We start from the raw sequence: 17,967 nt of genomic DNA, 5'->3' as shown, positions 1-17,967 counted from the left end.
GCCCTTGACGGCCATACATAAACTGGGGTGGGTTCGGTTCTCTCCGCCGCAGCGACGGGGCCTGGGACAGGTGGCAGTCCAGAGCTGATGGCCAAGAAAGAATTCTCGAGACGTCTTCGGTGCCAGAAAAGGTGACTCCGTTAAAGCACGGGGACGGGACCCTGGGCAGAAAGAGCTGCCCCGGGACCGTGAGGAGAGACTGATTATAGACTTGGGAGCCAGGGGAGGCAAAGGCAAGGGGGAGTTTCCAAAGTTTATATACTAAAGAAGACTCACAGGAGAGCGGAGGCCTAGCTATTGTCAAGCTCAGGTCGTTTTTCCCTCTAGCAAAGCATGAACCTTAAGACAGAAGGGAGTTCCTGGAGGCATGTTCTACTCCGCCTGCCTCAAGTATTTATCAATGGGCTGCAGGTTATAAGGGAATTTAATTTTTTTAATGTCTGTATTCTGAGAGACAGAGCGCCAGCAGGGGAGGGGCGGAGAGAGAGGGAGAGAGAGAATCCCGAGCAGGCTCCGTGCTGTCAGTGTGCAGCCCTGTGTGGGGCTGGATCCCGTGAACTGTGTCATCATGACCAAAATCAAGAGTCGGATGCTCAACCGACTGAGCCACCCCGGCACCCCCAGCACATTTCATTTTATCTGCCATTTCCTTCTGCCTCTGTTTCCCACATCATCAGTTTCCTAATTTACAGTGAAAAAAAGAGAAGAAGAAATCACCTGGCCCAGAGTTACAGTTCAGTTGAGATGTCGCATGGAAAGTTCTTGGCACAGAATTAGTGCATAAGGATTTTAATTGCTTCCTCTTGCCCATGGCCCAATGGCCCATCACAAGTGTGAGGGACTGCCACACAGGAGTCTGTGTTCTACTTAAATGTCTCGCCAGAAGAGCTGGGGCCGCCTGCTGTGTTCAGGGCCATCTTGGGACTTCACCCCAAGTTCTCCTCCTTGTTGATTTCTGCCTTCCTTTTCCAAAAGTTTTCAAACAGACACATCAGAAGAGAGACCTGTACAATGAGCCCTTTGCAACGGTCGCCGGTTTCAATAATCAACAGCGATGTCCTGTCTTGCGTCACCTCCCCCACTTTTTTTCCCCTGGTGTATCTTAAAGCAAATTCCAGTCACCGTATCATTTCACCTATAAACACTCCACTATGTATAACAGATAAAGATGTGCAAGAACAAAACCACAATATGGTTACCACGTTCAACAAAATTAAGAATTATTATTATTAAAAAAAATTTGTTTTAATGTTTATTTATTCTTAAGACAGAGACAGAGCGTGAACAGGGGAGGGGCAGAGAGAGAGAGGGAGACATGGAACCCGAAACAGGCTCCAGGCTCTGAGCTGTCAGCACAGAGCCCGACGCGGGGCTTGAACCCACGAACTGTGAGATCATGACCTGAGCCGAAGTCGGACGCCCAACCGACTGAGCCACGCAGGAGCTCCAAGAATTATTATTAATATAATTTAATACCCAGTCCCTATTTATTTTTTCCCAATTGTCTCAAAAAATGTCTTTTCACTGTTGATTTGATCGGATATCAGGATTCCCAAAGGTTCGTATTACATTGGATTTTAAAGTCTCAGGTGCTTTTGCATCAGCCTGTTTTGACGTGTTCTGTTTTCAGTGGAAATGGTAGAAAAATGAGGAAGCCCTTACTTCCTGAAAGTCTCTCCAACTCACTTCCCTGAACCCTTTCCAAATAACACAAAACAAACATGTCCTTTTTTGGGTGTCTTTAAATGACAAAAAGAGTTCCCCCCTTCACAGCAGTTTTGAAATGAATGAGCTCCTCTAACAGCTTTCAAAACCCAACAATCATTCAGGAGGAGAAGAAGAAGAAGAAGAAAAGCAGGGTTTGCTTTAGTTCTTGTTTTTGAGGGGAAAAATTCCTGGGAACTTTGTCCTTTTCAGAAAGACTTTTTTTATGCCCTCCCACCTGCTTTTCAAAATCCACCAACCACAAAATTTACTCCATCCCCCTTTTTTCTCTCTCCCTTACACACTCCCTCTCTCTTTTTAGCAGCAACATATAAGCCGGCCATATTAGAGAGATGGAAATAAAGCTTCCTTAATGTTGTATGTGTCTTTGAAGTACATCTGTGCATTTTTTTTTAGCATCTAACCATTCCTCCCTTGTAGCCCTCGGCCCCTCAAACCACCCTCTCCCATATCCCACCCGACTAACATCTCAGTCTCTGAAAATGCACAGAGATGCCTGGCTACCTCGCCCTGCCTTCAGTCTCACGGGGCTCAGTCTCTTTTTCTCTTTGGGTAAGTTAGACGACACATTTGCATGCTCCTGAGGGTCCAGAAGTGTAGCCGCAGCTGGAAGAGGGTGGGGGCTGGGGGGCAGAAAAGAAGACATTGCTTGAGTTTCCCTTCTTGTCCTTGGGAAGGGAGGTACCGGGGGACCGGGGAAGACATTGCTGAGGACAGCATAACGCGGGTATGACTTGGCCACAGAAATGTTGGGTCGGGGGATCTGAGTGTTCCTTGGGGGTGATAGTTATCACAGGGGGTGGTTTTTCTTTGGATTTCCCTAAGACGGACTTCTGTGGGGGTGGGGGCAAAAGATAGGTTGATCTGCCAAGTCTCCTCGTGGATTTTTTTTCAGCTGCTGCAAATGTGGGGTCCTGGGCCTTAATGCTCCCTTAAGGGGCTTCTTTTGTGGACCTTGATCTTTGGAAGCTGGTGGATTTAGGATATTAGGAAAGAATGCTTGGGGAGCCGGGGTAGAAAGTTGAGTCTGGGTCTTGTTTCCTGGAAATCTGTACCATTGATTTGTTGAAATGTGTGGGGGTGCAGGTGGCAAGTTGGCTTGGGGTATGGTCTCTGTATTGGGGAGACACTTCCTGAAGCTGATGGTGGCCTCTGACTTGGGCCAGATGGAGTGGGGGAGGGGTCAGGTGAAGGAATCAGGAAAAAAAGAAAAAGAAGAAGAAGAAAAAAAAAAAAGGAACTCATGGGCTGAGTATGGCTTCAAGACCAGCCCAGCCTTGGAGACTGCCATGTCAAGTGATCCAAATGTTAATTTCTTACTTGACCCCTCATGACTTCCTGGTGAGGAGGTGGGCTCCAAAGTTATTTGCAAGCCTGCTTTGTGGGTAGTTTCATTCTTGCTCCTAAACTTACTCATTGCTGGTGTAGCAGTTGGTCAAGTCCAAGGATTGTCAGTGGGGATATTCCCAATCGCAAAATCCCTCTTCTTCCCTCCCTCCCTCCCTTCTTCCTTCCCTCCCTCCTTCCCTCCCTCTCTGTTTCTCTGTTTCTTGGTTTGCTGTGTTGGATATTGGGCAAGAGTGCTAGACAGAGACAACACAGAGCCCCTGGCAGCTTGTATGATATGGCCTATTGGCTTTGCTGAGTTACTGGACATATTAACAACAGAGCAGGAATGTTATGGAAGCTCGGGCAGTACAAAGAGGGCGAGCCTGGGAATCAGATCTGGGTTTAAAGCCATCTTGGCCATTTACTTCATGAGCATAGGCAAGTTACTAGACCCTCCTGAGCCTCAGTTCTTTCATGGGTAAACTGGGGAGTGCCTGGGTGTGTTTTGTGATTCTGGCACAAAGCAGGTGCTCAATAATAGCTGAACTTTGTCAATGTTTTCAAGCACCCGCGCGCTGTGTATCTTATTTAGTCTTCGCGATAATCGGTAATCGTGCGAGGTAGACACTGTTATGATCCTCCTGTGACAGATGACGAAACAGGCACAGAGAAATTAACCAAATGACTGAAATTAAATAACTTGAAGTCACACGACTAGAATAAGACCAGCTGAGATTTGAACCTTTTGTCTGACTGCGGGTACTTAGTTGTTGAATTCTACTGCCCCCAACGTTCAAGAAGCGGTACTGCTATATTAACAATAATTGATCAAAGAATCTCAATCAAGTGCAGGCAAAAAGATGAGGAATTGGGTGGATGGCCTGTGTGTAAGGAGCCAGGGATGGAGGACAGGTGACTCCTTTTGGAGTTAAGGAGAGCTTTCTGCAGGCGGGGGCAGTCTTGTGAGCGCGAAGAAAGGAAGGGGGCTCTGGGACCAGGACCAGGGTGTGTCTCAGGGGAGGATGGGGTCTGGAGGGAAGAGTTCAGGGAGTGGGGGTTGTGAGGTGGTGGCGGGGGGAAGCTAGAGCCTTGGCGAACCTGGGTGGTAGAGAATGCAGGAATGGGGATCTTGAACTCGAACTTGACTGATGCTAAGATGGGGTATGCTCTGGCATTCCCAGGCTAAGGGGTTCAGGAGGAAGATGGAACTTTGGCGGTTGTAATGGCATCGGTCTCCAAGATGGAGGAACAAATGACAAGGGAGGGGCCGCATCAGGGGCAGGGTTTGTGAGAATGACTATACAGCTGGTCACGGGGAAGGGGACCAGCTGGGCAACCTGCTGCACACACAACAGAAACAGGTGGGACTAGTTTTTAGCTAGAAGCAATCCACATGACTGGACTTCCCAGAGTTTTTCTTAAGACCATTGGCTCCGCAGCCCCGCTGCACTTTGCTGCTGGGGGCAGGGATCCAGACACAGAGGGGAGAGTGCCTTTCTTTCCTTCTGCAGACTTTTACGGAGTGCCCATCTGTGTGTCACACACTGTTCTGGGTCCAGGGACACCAAGATGACTAAAAATCAGCCCTGGAGCCTCCTGAGAGACACACGCACATAAACAATAACAATGCCACATCATAGGTGCTGTCATAATAATAACAATCATAACAACGATAGCAATAACAGCAGCTAAACTTTGTCAAGCGCTGACTACGTCCCAGGCAGGTGTGAGCTTTACGTGTTAGCAAGCCACTTACTCCTCACAGCAGCCCTAGGAGTTAGGTTCTATTATTGCCCCCCCTTTTAACAGATGAGAAAACTGAGGTCTGGAAGGTTAACCACCTCGCCTGAGATCAGACCACTTGGCCACTATGCCGTTCTGCCTCCCGGTCATGTACAAGTTAGAAGCGGTAGGGACGGGCTGCTGCCGCCGCGGAGGTATGCCTTATAAGCCGGGAAGTGTAGGTTATACAAGGGGTGTAGAAGGGTGAACGAGTTTCCCGAATGGAATTAAAAACGAATGTAAGAGGCCTGGAGGGGTGAGAGAAGGTGGAGTTGCTGGGAAAAGTAAGAAGTCAGGGATCACTGAAGTGAAGGAAGCATGGAATCAGGAGCTGGCGGGAGAGGAGGCCAGGACCTAGGTTGGCCCCAGATGGCAAAGGGCTTGGAAGCTGTGCCCAGGAGCCCGCGCGTGATCCCGAAAGCAACAGGGAGCCAGCGGAGGGGTGATGAGGACAGCTTGCTCATGCTGCGCGGGGCGGGGGTGGGGGGGTGGCTAGACTGGGCTTGGAGGGGGAGATCCTGGCACGGGGGAGGGTCTGAATGCAGGAGGCAGGATCTGGGTGCCACACTCTCCTGGGATGCAGGGGCTGCCCCAGGAGACAGTGTGCTCAGAAGTTTGGGGGGACACATTCTCTACTTAGACACATTCTCTCTCTTTTAAGCAAGAAGAAAATAAGCCTACCTCCTAGGGGGCTGTAGGGTTGGAAAGAGGAGTGGGAGAATTCACTTCTGTCTTTGCAGGAGACAGGGCTCAGCTGGAGGTGAGCAAATTTTTGTGATCTCTGAGAGATGGGTCAGTTAGAACAGTCGATAACAGGGGGCCTGGGGTGCCCAGATGCGCCCTGGAGAAAATGGGGAGGGCTGGGCACCGGTGATGTTTTGGAACTAAGACCAGAAGCCACATCCTTACCGCACCCCTGTTGATCCCCATTTCCTTTCTGTGAGTTGGTAATCACGAGACCCAGACCTGGTCCCAAGTGGGGCAACCAGGGGCACTGGGCTTCCTTGTATGGAGGTTCCTTTAAATAGGCCCATTCTCCTCTGGCCAGCCTGCCCTGAGCTGGGGGCTGGCAGTTTGGGGCAGGGTCTGCCATGGAGACGGCAGGAGGCCTGGTCCCTGGCTTTGTCACACCCTCACGCAGCCCCAACCCCTCACCCCTGTCTGGAACCTTGGCAGCCTGGGTTCAAATTGAGCTTTGCCACTTACTAGCTATATACTTGGGCTATTCACGTAACTTCTCTCTGCTCAATTGCATTTTCTGGAAAGTGGGGTGGTATTAGGGTTATTGTACGTATCTAATGAGGCCTGCGTGCATCTAATGAGGAATGCATAAAACAGCATCTGGCCTGCGGTAAATAAGCACTTTGTTATTGTGAAATCCTTTCTGTGGCCCTCGTTGTGGACTCGGCTACTTTCCGGAAGCAGCAGAATTTATCAGGATTTTGCTCACAGCTCTGACCTTGTTGCACGACGGCTCCCTCGTCTTTAATGGGAGCCTGGATCCGTGAAAGGCCTAAAGCCCCCGTGGGGACTCAGGCTGAGGTGGGCGCCTTGGAGTCAGGAACCACCTTCTGGCCCCGGCTTGTCCCTGGCTTTCACTGATTTGGTGATCCCATCCCTCTCTCTGCGGTTGGGACTTGCTAGATTTCTCTGACCACTAGAGGGCACGCGTGTTCCTCCCGGCGCCTGCTGCAGGGGTGCAGGAGAGGGACCCTGCATTGCACCTCTGCTCCCCTCCTGCCAGCCAGAAAAGGCCTCCCCACAGCTCTGTCCTTCCATGCGGCAGGGTGCTGGCTCCTTCCTCATGGAGGGAGCTGCCCTGTGGCGTTCAAGTTCTAATCTGAGTGATGTGGGCTGGGGTGGGAAAGGGGCCAGGGATAGGTCAGCCCGATTTACAGCACCTGGTTTCTGGGGTCACCTGGAGGCTCTTTCGGGGGTAGGGGGCCCTGGGAAGGTAGCAGAACTTGGAAGGGGCTAGAGAAGCAGGGCCGTCCTCGGATAAGAGGTAAGCTCAGGACAAGGCCCTGCCAGGTTCCTTCCCTGCAGATCTCTCTGCCTCTGCAGAGCGGGGGCGGCAATGGCATTTTCTGCACACCTCCTCCTTGCCCGGTGCTGTGCTAGGTGCTTTCATAATGGTGATGAAAGCGGGGATGGGGGAACTGGGCTTTGTTCTTCTCAGCCGGCCCACCCGGCGTCCCCAGCTCGTATTCCCCCGGTGAGTATTCAGCCCACACCCCGAAGCCTTGGCCTTGCAGGGGGGTCCGCACGCCTAACCCCTCCACCGAAGGCTCAGTCGTGACCTCTACGGCCAGCATTTTATTGCATTTCCTACTCGTCAGCGTCCTGCCCACGAGCCTCGGCCACTGCATCCTAAGGGATGGGCTGAACAGGAGGTTTCCAGGCTGCGGTGCGGCTGCTGGTGTGGTGGGGCCCGGCAGGTCTGTGCTATACAGCAGCGTGAAAAACAAGGGCCCTGCAGGGCCTCCGCTGCCGGGCCTGGGCTGTGTGCCAGACCTGGGGGAACTCCAAGGGGCTGCCCTCTGCCGGGAGGAGACTGTCCTGGAAGGCCTTCCTGTTTAGGGGGCAGAATTTGAGAATGTAGGATGACAGACTGTCCATCGATGCATTTACATGCAATTTACATTGCATAATTTGAAAAATTATCGTGGCAACCCCAGGAGGTGGGTGTGGTCAGCCGTGTTTTGCAGAGCCGGGGACCGAGGCTTGGAAGGTGAAGGGGCTTGTCCACATTCTGCGAGCCGACTGCAGGCAGCATGGGACCCCGTGTCTCACGGGGTCTTCTGGTCTATGCTACTCCTGTATCAGCAGCCACCTAGCCACCCCTCTGCCCACGACTCCCTGCCCCCAGGCCCCTGGTAGCTTTGTATGTCACCCAAAGAAAATCCTAACTCTGAGTTCTGGCCCCCAAGGTTAAAGTCACATTATTATTTTTTTCTTTGTTGATGTCTGTTGCCTTCCCTAGGACACAAGCTTCATGTCGCAGCAGTGACGCTGCCTGTCACAGCAATGTCCCCCAGGGCCTAGGCTAAGTGCAGGGGCGGGCGTGGTGGGTGGCTTATAAATATCGGGTGAATGAGTGAATGAATGGCTGATGCTGAACGTCACTGTTTATCCCCTATAAAGAAGAGGAATCTTTTGGGGATGACATTTTGACGATATCGGTAGAAAATCCAAGCCTTAAGGTCAGGACTAGGGCGAGGCCAGAGAGGTGCCCACGGTGTATGGTTTAAGGAGGCCTTTGCCTGATCCCAAGGCGGGGGCACCCCCTTAAATTTTGTGTCCCAGGCTTTCTGCCCTCTGAGGGTCCCTGCACCTTCGGCTGGAAGGGCCTGGGTTCGCTCACCTCCCCCGAGACTCTGGTCTGCTTAGGATGTCTCAGTGGGACAGAACTTTCTCAGCCCCAGCCCCCAGCTCCTCTGGACCAGGTCTGGTGCTGCTTATCGGATGTGACAGAAACCTGCTGTGCCCACTGGGCCACCCCCTCAGCCTGTATCAGCTCCCTGCTGTGGCGTTTCCAGGCCTGACATCTCCTAAAGGGACTCCTGTCCTTGGAGACCCATCAGTTGGTCCCTTGGAATCGTACCTACTTTTCTGGGATGGCTCTAGCCTTCTGCTGCCTGTCTGCCTTCTTTCCTGTTTGCTAGGGGCCGGTGGGGGGCGGGGAGGATAAGCGGGGGTGGGGGGAAGCTGGGCTGGGCACACTGCTTTCCTCCGACCTTGGGGTATAGAGAGCAAGGCCTTCTGAGTCTCCATCCATCCTCAAGGCTTTCCACCCCGTGGGGGACACTGGAGGGGCTTTGGCTCAGCAGAGACATCTGGAAGCGGTGGGGAAGGAGGTGAAAGCTGGGGTCGGCACAACGGAGCCCCTCGTCTGAGGTCTTCAGCTAGCAGGTGGCCGTGGTAGGACTACAGGATAAGCCGGATGGAATGGCTGCATGACATGGTCCTGGGAAAGTCTTAGGGCCACTTGTCTGCCCCAACCTCAACAGACGGTTCGGTTTCTCTCCACCCCAGCCTTGCTCTAGCCAAGGGCCACATCAGGTGCCCCTTATGAGCTTGGCCCACCTGACCCCACTCCCTAGTTTCAGCCAGAAGGGCCCCCGCCCACTGCCAGAGCTCTCTCCACGCCCACCTGGTGCAGAAGGCTTGCGCCCCGTCCCCAGCCCTGTCAGCCAGACTCCTTACCAGCTTGCGGCTTCATCCGCAGTGCCACCAGCGCGGAGCATGGAGATCACGGTACCTACCACCCTCAACGTCCTCAATGGCTCCGACGCCCGCCTGCCCTGCACCTTCAACTCCTGCTACACGGTGAACCACAAACAGTTTTCCCTGAACTGGACCTACCAGGAGTGCAGCAACTGCTCTGAGGAGATGGTGAGTCCTGGGAAGGAGGTGGGGGTGCAAGAGGAGGCAGGGGCCCTTGCGAGTGAAGCCCCCATTTCCCACCACCTGTCTCTGCACTGGATGAGGACCCTGGTGGTCCCGGGGACGGGGGGGGGGGGGAGGGGGGTAGCTCTGTCTGCTCCAGAGGGCTTTGGCAGGAGGCGTGTCGTGCCGCCCGGGGGTGGGGGGGCCCGGGAGGGTGACAGAGACCTGGAGGTAACCGCCTCTCTTCCGGGAAGACAGGTGCCTGGGGGGTGGACCCCCCCTTCTCACACCTCCTCATGCATCCTGCTCCCCTCCTGCCCCTTGTCCTAGTTCCTCCAGTTCCGCATGAAGATCATCAACCTGAAGCTGGAGCGTTTCCGAGACCGCGTGGAGTTCTCGGGGAACCCCAGCAAGTACGATGTGTCGGTGACGCTGAGGAGCGTGCAGCTCGAGGACGAGGGCATCTACAACTGCTACATCATGAACCCGCCCGACCGCCACCGGGGCCACGGCAAGATCTACCTACAGGTCCTCATGGAAGGTGAGGGGCGCGTGGGCAGAGCGGGGAGCCCGATCCCAGCCGGCCGCCCTCGGGGCGCCCTTGGAGAGCCCGTGCCCTCCTGGGGCTTGTGCCGGCTGGGAGGCTTCCGCTTTTCTTCCCCTGCTCCCTGGGGACCGGGGCCGCGTCTCGGAGAGTCCTTACCGCGACCTCGGTCACGATCATCCTTCGAAAATAGCGGCTTTTCGTGCGTGGGGCCCTTGCTATGTCTCGGAGAGAGGGCTAACCTCGACGTGGGCGCTATCCCAGGTCATCCTCCAAAATGCCTCCGTGGGGGAGGCATCGTTACTGTCCCCATTTTACAGATGAGGAAACAGGCTGAGAGAAGATCAGTCAGTGACCTAAGGTCACACCATAAACGAAGAGTGCAGTTAGGACTCAGGTTTGGGTCTATTCGATCTCAAAATCCATGGTCTTAAATCGTGCGTTTTACTGTCATCCCCTGGGGCTTTTAGGTGCCCCGGGGATTTGGGGGCGGGCCCGTGGAGGTCAAGGGCCTGGGTTGATTTTGGTTTTGACCAACGTCTTTTCCATGGGGAGCGCCCAGTCAGGACCAGCCCGCACATACTGTGGGGAGCAGGGGGCGGCGGGGGAGGCCCCCTTTTCCAGCCCCGGGGCTCAGTGGGTCCGTTTCTTGTCCTCCAGAGCCCCCTGAGCGGGACTCCACGGTGGCAGTGATCGTGGGCGCCTCCGTGGGCGGCTTCCTGGCGGTGGTCATCTTGGTGCTGATGGTAGTAAAGTGCGTGAGGAGGAAAAAAGAGCAGAAACTGAGCACGGATGACCTGAAGACAGAGGAGGAGGGCAAGACAGACGGAGAGGGCAATGCGGACGATGGCACCAAGTAACGCGGCGGCCCGGCCGCCCCTCCCTCGCGTCCTGTCTTCTTCCCCCTGCCCTGCACCGTGTGCCCTGCCTGCCCTCTCTTGGTGTGCTTCTCTTGAACCAGGCTCCCAGTGCCGACCCGGGGCCCCCCGAGCCCCTCACTTCGCGTCCCCCACCCCGCACCAAGAGTGACCCACCTCTCTTTCATTCGGGGGAAACCTGCCATGGGGTGTGGGACACCTGGGCCCTGGGGGACGGGGAAGTGGGCTCCGGACTGCTGGTCCCGGAGGGGAGGCAGGAGGCCTGTGTGAGGGTCCTGGAAAGAGAGGCGGGGAGGGTGGGCAGTGGCGGAGGGGGAGGTCAGCTGTCCAGCCTGCCCGGTTTGTGGACTGGTCCGGTGGGGCCTCAGGGAGGATGGGCGGGTGGCAGAGGGGCTTTCCTGTGCTGCCTCGAGAAAGCCTGGGCGGTGGCATCGCCGTGCTCCCCGGCTGCTCCAGGCCGGGTGGCCCGGTCAGGCTGGGGTGCCGATGGGTCCTGTCACTTGGGTGGAGGCCACGTTGAAGGGAGGACCGTGCATTTCCTGGGCACTGAAGGCAAGCAGGGGCTGGGGGCCGGTGGAGACGAGCCTCGGCCCAGGAAACTCTGCTCTTACCCCCTCTCCTTCCAGAGCTGCTACCAGGGAAGCCTCGGGGGTTTTCTGGCAGCTGCCAATCCCTTGGGAGTTTTGGTGGGCATTGTACGGAGAGTCACTGAGCTGGGCCATGGGCGGGTTGTAGCGTCCCAGGTGGCGGTCATTTCCCACCATAGTTACCCACTAACAGGAGACAAATTTCGAAGCCGGTAAGGTCTGAAGGGGCAGGGGCTCCATTGTGAAGTGGAGTTGGCCGCAGGCTGCCTTCTCCCACAGGCTGACCACCCTCTCTCCTCCCAGGCCAGGAGCGGCCAAGGTGGGGGGCTAAGGAGGCGTGGGAGCCATGATGGGGGTGCCGATGTGCAGAGCGGGGGCTTCATTCAGGCCTTCCATTCAAACTTTCCCAGTTAGCAGGGTTTGGGCTGGCTTTTGGTAGAAAACAGGGAAGGAAATGCCCTGAGGGAAGTGTGAGGGGACTCCTGGAGCCTCTGAGATCCTGTGGTCGCTCCCTCCCTTCCTGCCCCGGGGACTCCCTCTGTGGGGAAGCAAGTAGCGTTTATGGAGAGCCAACTTTCACTGCCGTTATACTCACATCAGGAAGGGACTGATTATTTAAGCCTCAGGAGAGGGAGCGAGACAGAGAGAAGCTGCCGACGCGGACACTACCTTGAAAGACCCTCAGAGACCAACCAGGCGAGCCACGCACAACAAATGGGGAAACTGAGGTTCAAACTGGCAGAGACCGAGGGTCCTGCCGTCTCCTCCTCTGGCTCCTCCGTCTCCAGTCTGACCCAACAGAGCCATAGTTCTCTGGGTGGGAAGAGCCTCTGCGGGCTGGTCCACGAGGGAGGTGAGGTGAGGGAGACGGGCTGTCCAGGCCTGCTGCTGTCCCAGGGCGGCAGCTTCAGGCTGTGATTGAGGCCGGGTGGAGGGGTGGCGGGATGGAGGGGTGGAGTGGGAGGGCAGAGCTGCTGGCAAGGCCCCACTCCTGCCCCCCTCCCTCCCACCCCAGGCTGACCTTCTTCAGCACCTCCCAGCCTTTCCAGGAGCTCAGAGGCCACCGAGGCGCAGGAAGTCAGTGCCCAGGGCAGGAATGAGTCTGAGGAAAGGAGGCGAGGACAGGACTGGGACAGTGTCGGGGACCATCCTCTGCCTCTCCCCATCAGATAGCCGATTTGGGGCGAGAACGATATGGGAGGTTCCGTTTAATTCATTCCAATTCAGCATCCGTTCATTGAGCATCTCCCGTGTGCCTGGCACTGTGCCGGGCCCCAGGGAGGCACACGAAGCCATAGACGAGTTGGGAACTGCAGGTCGGCCCCGTGGGGACCAAGACTAGTTTTTTGTTTTGTCTTGTTTTGTTTTTGGGGTTTCTTTGGTGCATCTAATTCCACCTGCGCAGCCACTGCTCCCAGGGCTGAAGTTGGAGAAGAAGGAAGAAAGTCCTGAATCCGGGCACTGGGAAGGAAAGGAAGGATGGAAAGGGGGGGGGGGGAAGATACCGCAGGGAACAGGGTGGTAGGCCAGGAAGAGTGGGCACAGCGTGGGGGACAGACAGCCTGGGTCAGGTGAGTCCAGCTCAGCACCTAACTGCCAATCAACACACTGCCAATGGGGGTGGGCTAAGCCACCAGGATGCCTGGGGCAGGCGGACACAGCCCATCCTTGGAGCCGACCAGCGAAGAGGGGAGCGACGGGTGGTGGGCACCCCATGCCAGCTGAGACCAAGGTGGCGACACACTTCTGAAGCTTGCAGATTTCACTTTTCGGCGACCCCTCAAGGGCTCTCCTCTCCCAGGACCAGTGAAAGTCTGTGCCGAGGATCGGAAAAGTGGGGCAGCTCTCTTTTTCCAGGACTCCTAACATTTAGGGGAGTTTTCGCACGATTCCCTAGGTTTCTTCTAAGAAGTCCTAACTCTCCGTAAAGAAGCCCCAGACTTCCGGGTTCCTTCCTTGCAGTGCCCTGACCTAGTGGGGCCTCAGAGGCCCGAGCGGATGGAGGTGGGCCAGGAGCCACCTCTGCCCCAGGCGCCCACCCCCATGCGCCCTTTCTCCTGCAGCCGCTTAGAATCTCTTCCAGGGGCCTCCTCGAGGTGCCTCCCCCAGGGCGATGAGATTGGGAACCAAATGGGGCTTCTGCGCGAATAGAGGTGGGAAACCGGTGACATGTTTCCACGGCTGCTATTTCTCTCTCCTGCTTTCTAGTTTCTACCAGCAAGCTGGTCCTCTCCCTGCAAAGCCCACTTCTGGCTGCGTGTTTCCGTCACTGCGCTCTCGGCTGGGTCCAGTCTCCTGTTTTTCTCAACTGCCCCTGCCTCTCCTGTTGTCTTGGAACTCCTTGTCTGTCTCTTCCTCCTAATTAAGGGCCCCTGTAAAGAGCTGGGCTGGCCGGCCCATGGGATTTAGCTTATAAGAACAAAGTACAATTTTTTCAGGACTGAAATGCCTTGAGGTGCCTTGAAACTGGCTTTGAAAATAGCTATCCGCCCCTTCGCTGGGGACTAATCGCAGTGATTCCCAATTTATAAAAAGGAAAAGCTGATTAATTGGATTCCTAAGTCCCCTTGGGGAAGCCGGCTGGGAAGTATTTACAAGGTCAGGTTAAGCAGATGGACAATTGAGAATACTGGCCAGGTCACCAAAGACAGTCCCAGGCCATGGGAATAGCGTGGTGCGGTTAGATGGAGGGATGAATCCAGAAATTTCCCTTGCTACTTGTCTTCAGGATCGACAGCCTGTGTCTCCTGCTGTGCCTCATGCTGATGTCTTCCTTTATTGAAGCTTGCTGATGCATTTGTACATAGTCTATATATAGGTAGAGATATATTATATATATACAAATACACAACATCTCACTGCATCCACCCCACAAGTTATACTGGGTGTGGGGGGAGGGGAACAATCATTTCTCAAGGTTTTGAGTTGATTCACCAAAGGCAAACTACAGAATGTTCTTCTTACTCTTTGTGCACTTGGAGGAGAAAACCCAACTACTTAGGCACCTTCTAGGTTTTACGTGCCACCGGGTGGTTGGAAGGGGTGGTGGGGAGAAAAACTTCAACGGTCCTCGGGGGCCCAGCTGCCGCGTTTCTTTTGCAGTTTGTCTCATTGCTTGGATCTATTGGCTACAATAAACAGATCGTCTCCCTGAACGTCCCTTGAGTGTGGCTTTTTTTGGGGGGTGCAGAGCGGGAGAGGCTTTGCCAGGATCCTGACGGGGCCCCCTGATGCTCCTTTCCTGGTAACCCCACTGACATTGCCGGGTCCCCAGCAAGGACGCGGTCCTTCTGCTCTGCCCATGTTGACAAATGCCTTATCTGTTTCCCCGTTTGCCTTGTCTCGGAAACCTGGGGGACTCCATCCACCCTGAAAGCACCCTGAGGACAGGGTGGCTGAACACGCACTTCTTGGGGGTGGCGCCTGGTTATTTCTGGGATGCTGACAACCATTTAAGTCCCCGCCACCGTTAACACTGATGTTATTTTTTCCGTGGGTGGAGGGGCCATCCTTCCTGCCCCCTTTCTCTAACCTGTGTCTGATTGGGCAGACATTTCTTTTGCCTGTTCTGGGTTCAGGGAAAATAGATGACAGCTGGTCAGAGACTCCCCTGATGCACCTTCACGGGTGAGGATCACTGTGGGGAAGGGTCAGGCTGTCCATGTCCCGTCTGAGTGCTGCCCTATCCTATTTACATGCAGTCGAATCTCCCTAAGTTCAGGACCAAAGACGACCCCCTGGCCCAGGAGCTCTACTGTTCCAGACACACTCAGTCTTTTTGTCTCTTGCTTCCTGTTTTTATGTCTCTGCATCTCTCTCTCTCTCTCTCTCTCACACACACACACACACGTGCCCAGGGGCTTACCAGATAAGAAAAGCCTCAACTTTCTGAATGGCAAAGAAATGCTGAAGTGGCTGGTTCCTACTTTTCTTCTGGTTTCTTTGTCATTTCTGTCTACTCCCCGCTGACCCGGAGGCCTTTGCCAGCGGTTAGTGGTCAGCTGCATTTTAGAATATTCCAGAAAGATCCTGATATTGGTAGTTGTAACTTTGGCAAGGATTACAGCTGCTACCTGAGAGAGAAGCCAGAAGGGAGGTGCCCGGTGTTTAACAGAACCAAAGACACCTTGCTTTAAAAGGATGTCTGTCTTCCAGAGCGCCTGGGTCCTTCCAAAGATGGGATGTCAGAGCGGGTGCTTCTCTAGTTAACAAATAGGGAAACTGAGGCAGGGGATGTGGACCGAGGAGCAGCAGAAGGCACTGGGGATTCTGGCAGGTTCTTTCTGGGGTGGAGTCAGCATCTTCCTCATTTGGGGGCTTTTCTCCCAGAGCACTTTGGAGCTGGGCCTGCTTCCTGGGAGGGTTGGATTTGGCTCAGGCATCTCCCTTAAATTGATGTTCTTTAGCCCAGGGTGCTTGGCGCCTGGGGGCAGGTAGCTGTGATGTTGCAGAATGAGCTGCCTCGTGGGGGAAGGGCTGGCTCCCACTCCGGTGCTCAGAATTGGTCACCAGCTTCCTGTCCCCTCCCTGCCCCGCCCCCCCCACTGAGATAGAGGTGCCCGTGCAAGAGTCTCTCAATTCCCAAGGCTCCTTCACTTCCTGCTGGCGCCCCCTGCAGGGCTTAGGCACCCCATCCTCCTGCCCACGGCCTGCTGCCATGGAATAGGAGACTACGTGGTGGGGGGAGGGCTTTCAGAGTCTCTAGGGCAAGTCCTGAAGGCCAAAAGGACCGGGAAGGGAGAGTAGAGCTTTACAACATCAGAGACAGGCGGGGGTCTTGGGAACTGCCTGGCCAAGCCTCCTGACTGTCCTGAAGCGGAAGCTGAGGACCACAAGGCGGTGATTGGCGTAAGGCCACAGGGTGGGTCAAGGACAAGACAGGATCTCTTCTCAGGCTCTAGGTCTAGGCCTGCCATTCTTCCCACAGTCTGGGCACAGCTGGGCACACCAGCCCAGGTGCCTGCTGCCCCTCCCCCGCTGGGCCTGGTTGAGCTAGAAGAGGCCCCCACGCTTTCTGTAAGGGTTGTTTACAAAACTGAGATTCAGAGAGGGAAAGCGTTCCTCCCAGAGTCACACAGTTGGCTAGCGACAGAGCCTGGGCGGGAAACCAAGTCTCTCCTCCCCAGGTAAGGCCTTCCCCCAGGATGACCCACCATCAGACGCGAAGACTCACGTCCCCTGGCTCCAGCTCCCAGGGTCGCGTTCCTCACCCCCATAGCGTGACTGGCTTCATGTCGGTTTGTATGTGGGCCCCTCTTAGGTGACTTGTCTCCCTCTCATATTGCGGGGGTGGGGGTGGTATCTAAAAGCCATCAGTGAGAGGGGGCTGGGCAATGCCCGGGGGCCTGGGGCCCGGGCGGCTTGAAACACGGGAGCACCAACCCCCACTAGGTCCCTGGCCCTCCTCTGTGGCATCTGGAGGGCTCAGAGGGTCCGTGCTGGCAGGGCACTGCGGGAGCTCTTCTCAGATGGCCCAGGTGGCCTTGCCTACGAGCCCCCTCCCCTGTAGGGCTGAGGAGGCCTCTGGCTAGAAAAGGGAGAAAGACTGGGAAAGTAACTTCTTCCTTTTCTCTGGCAGTAATGACCTTTGAGCGTCCAGGAAGTGCTAGGGAAGGGGGCACGTGGGCACTGGGTGCTCAGCTGGGCTACTTGGGATTCCACGGGAGGGGCTTTCCCTCGCAGCCCTGACAGAGTCACCTTTATCCCAACCACAGCTGCTTCTGCTTCTCAACCGGGACAACTGGCCCATAAAACAGGTGGCACGGGACCAGGAGCTGTTTGCCTCAACAGACTGCGAGCCCCTCCTGTGGGCACGTGGGCAGCCAAAGAGGGTTCCTCCCACCAGGAGGGGAAGCGTGTGTCACAGCTCTTGGCCGATACGGTGGCCAGGTCTGTGGCCACGGGGTGAGGGATTAGACTTGTGCCATTGTGCCCCAAGGCGACACATTAGGGCTGGTGGGCAGAGACAGACAGAGATCCAATGGAAGTCAGAGCTGTGCAGAGGGTTGAGTTTCTCGGAGGTAATGAGATCCCCATCCCGGAAGGTATTCAAGCATAGCTTGAGGGTGTTGTCGAAAGATTCATACATCAGGGCATACTTCTGGATGCCTCCTAAGTACAATGACCCTCTTCAGGCCTCATTTTCAGATTCAAGTGCTAGAAGGAGGCTTAACTCTTGCTTGCCTGAAGATTAACATGACATGCACGGGCCAGCTCCTATCCCTCTGCCTCTTAGTCTCAGCCTTCCCCGGCTTGCCTCTGTACTCTCGTGCCCCTTCACCCTATTCATCTTTACTTGATTCATCCATGGTGGGGAGAGGGGAGGTGGCGAGCGCCTATCGGCGGTGAGAAACAGTCTGGGAGAAGGTGGAGATTTGGGGTCAAGCATCCTCGGGGACTTCTTTCCAAAGAGCAGGCCAAGCGCAAATTGTGTCCTTGGCCCTCCGGCCAGGGCAAAGCTTCCCCTGTCCTTCCAGCCAAGACTGTTAGATAGAAGGTGCCAGTCTTCACCGCCTTCTCCTCCGTGGGCCCTCCCAGCTTCACCAAAGGCTTCAGCCTCCCCATCCCTGCCCTGTGGCCCACTCACACCGTGTGGACACTCCGCTGCAGTGGGAAGGGTTGTGGGGCTGGGTTTGAGTCCAGCCTGAGAGAGCTGGGGAGGTCGGGGGCGGGGGGGATCCGATGAGAGAGCCGGCTAGACTAGTAAGAATAACCACTGTTTACTGAATACCTA

At 55.4% G+C, this 17,967-nt stretch overlaps 1 protein-coding gene across 2 annotated transcripts; it reads left to right on the top strand.

The window, feature by feature from the left end:
• Positions 1-2,000: 2,000 nt before the first annotated feature.
• Positions 2,001-10,813, top strand: SCN2B (sodium voltage-gated channel beta subunit 2). 2 transcript variants are annotated; one of them, XM_045482986.1, is made up of 4 exons: positions 2,001-2,277; positions 9,065-9,231; positions 9,556-9,766; positions 10,430-10,813. In XM_045482986.1, the coding sequence occupies exons 1-4, from the start codon at positions 2,208-2,210 to the stop codon at positions 10,627-10,629; spliced, it is 648 nt and encodes a 215-aa protein (XP_045338942.1). In that variant the 5' UTR covers positions 2,001-2,207; the 3' UTR covers positions 10,630-10,813. The 2 variants fall into 2 exon arrangements, with proteins under 2 accessions (XP_045338942.1, XP_045338943.1); XM_045482987.1 differs by lacking the exon at positions 2,001-2,277 and adding an exon at positions 2,340-2,452.
• The last annotated feature ends 7,154 nt before the right edge of the window (positions 10,814-17,967 follow it).

This window comes from Leopardus geoffroyi, chromosome D1 (assembly GCF_018350155.1).
Source record: "Leopardus geoffroyi isolate Oge1 chromosome D1, O.geoffroyi_Oge1_pat1.0, whole genome shotgun sequence".
NCBI classification, from domain to species: domain Eukaryota; kingdom Metazoa; phylum Chordata; class Mammalia; order Carnivora; family Felidae; genus Leopardus; species Leopardus geoffroyi.
The sequence above is the reverse complement of the archived record's forward strand: the minus strand, read 5'-3'. Positions and strand labels throughout refer to the sequence as shown.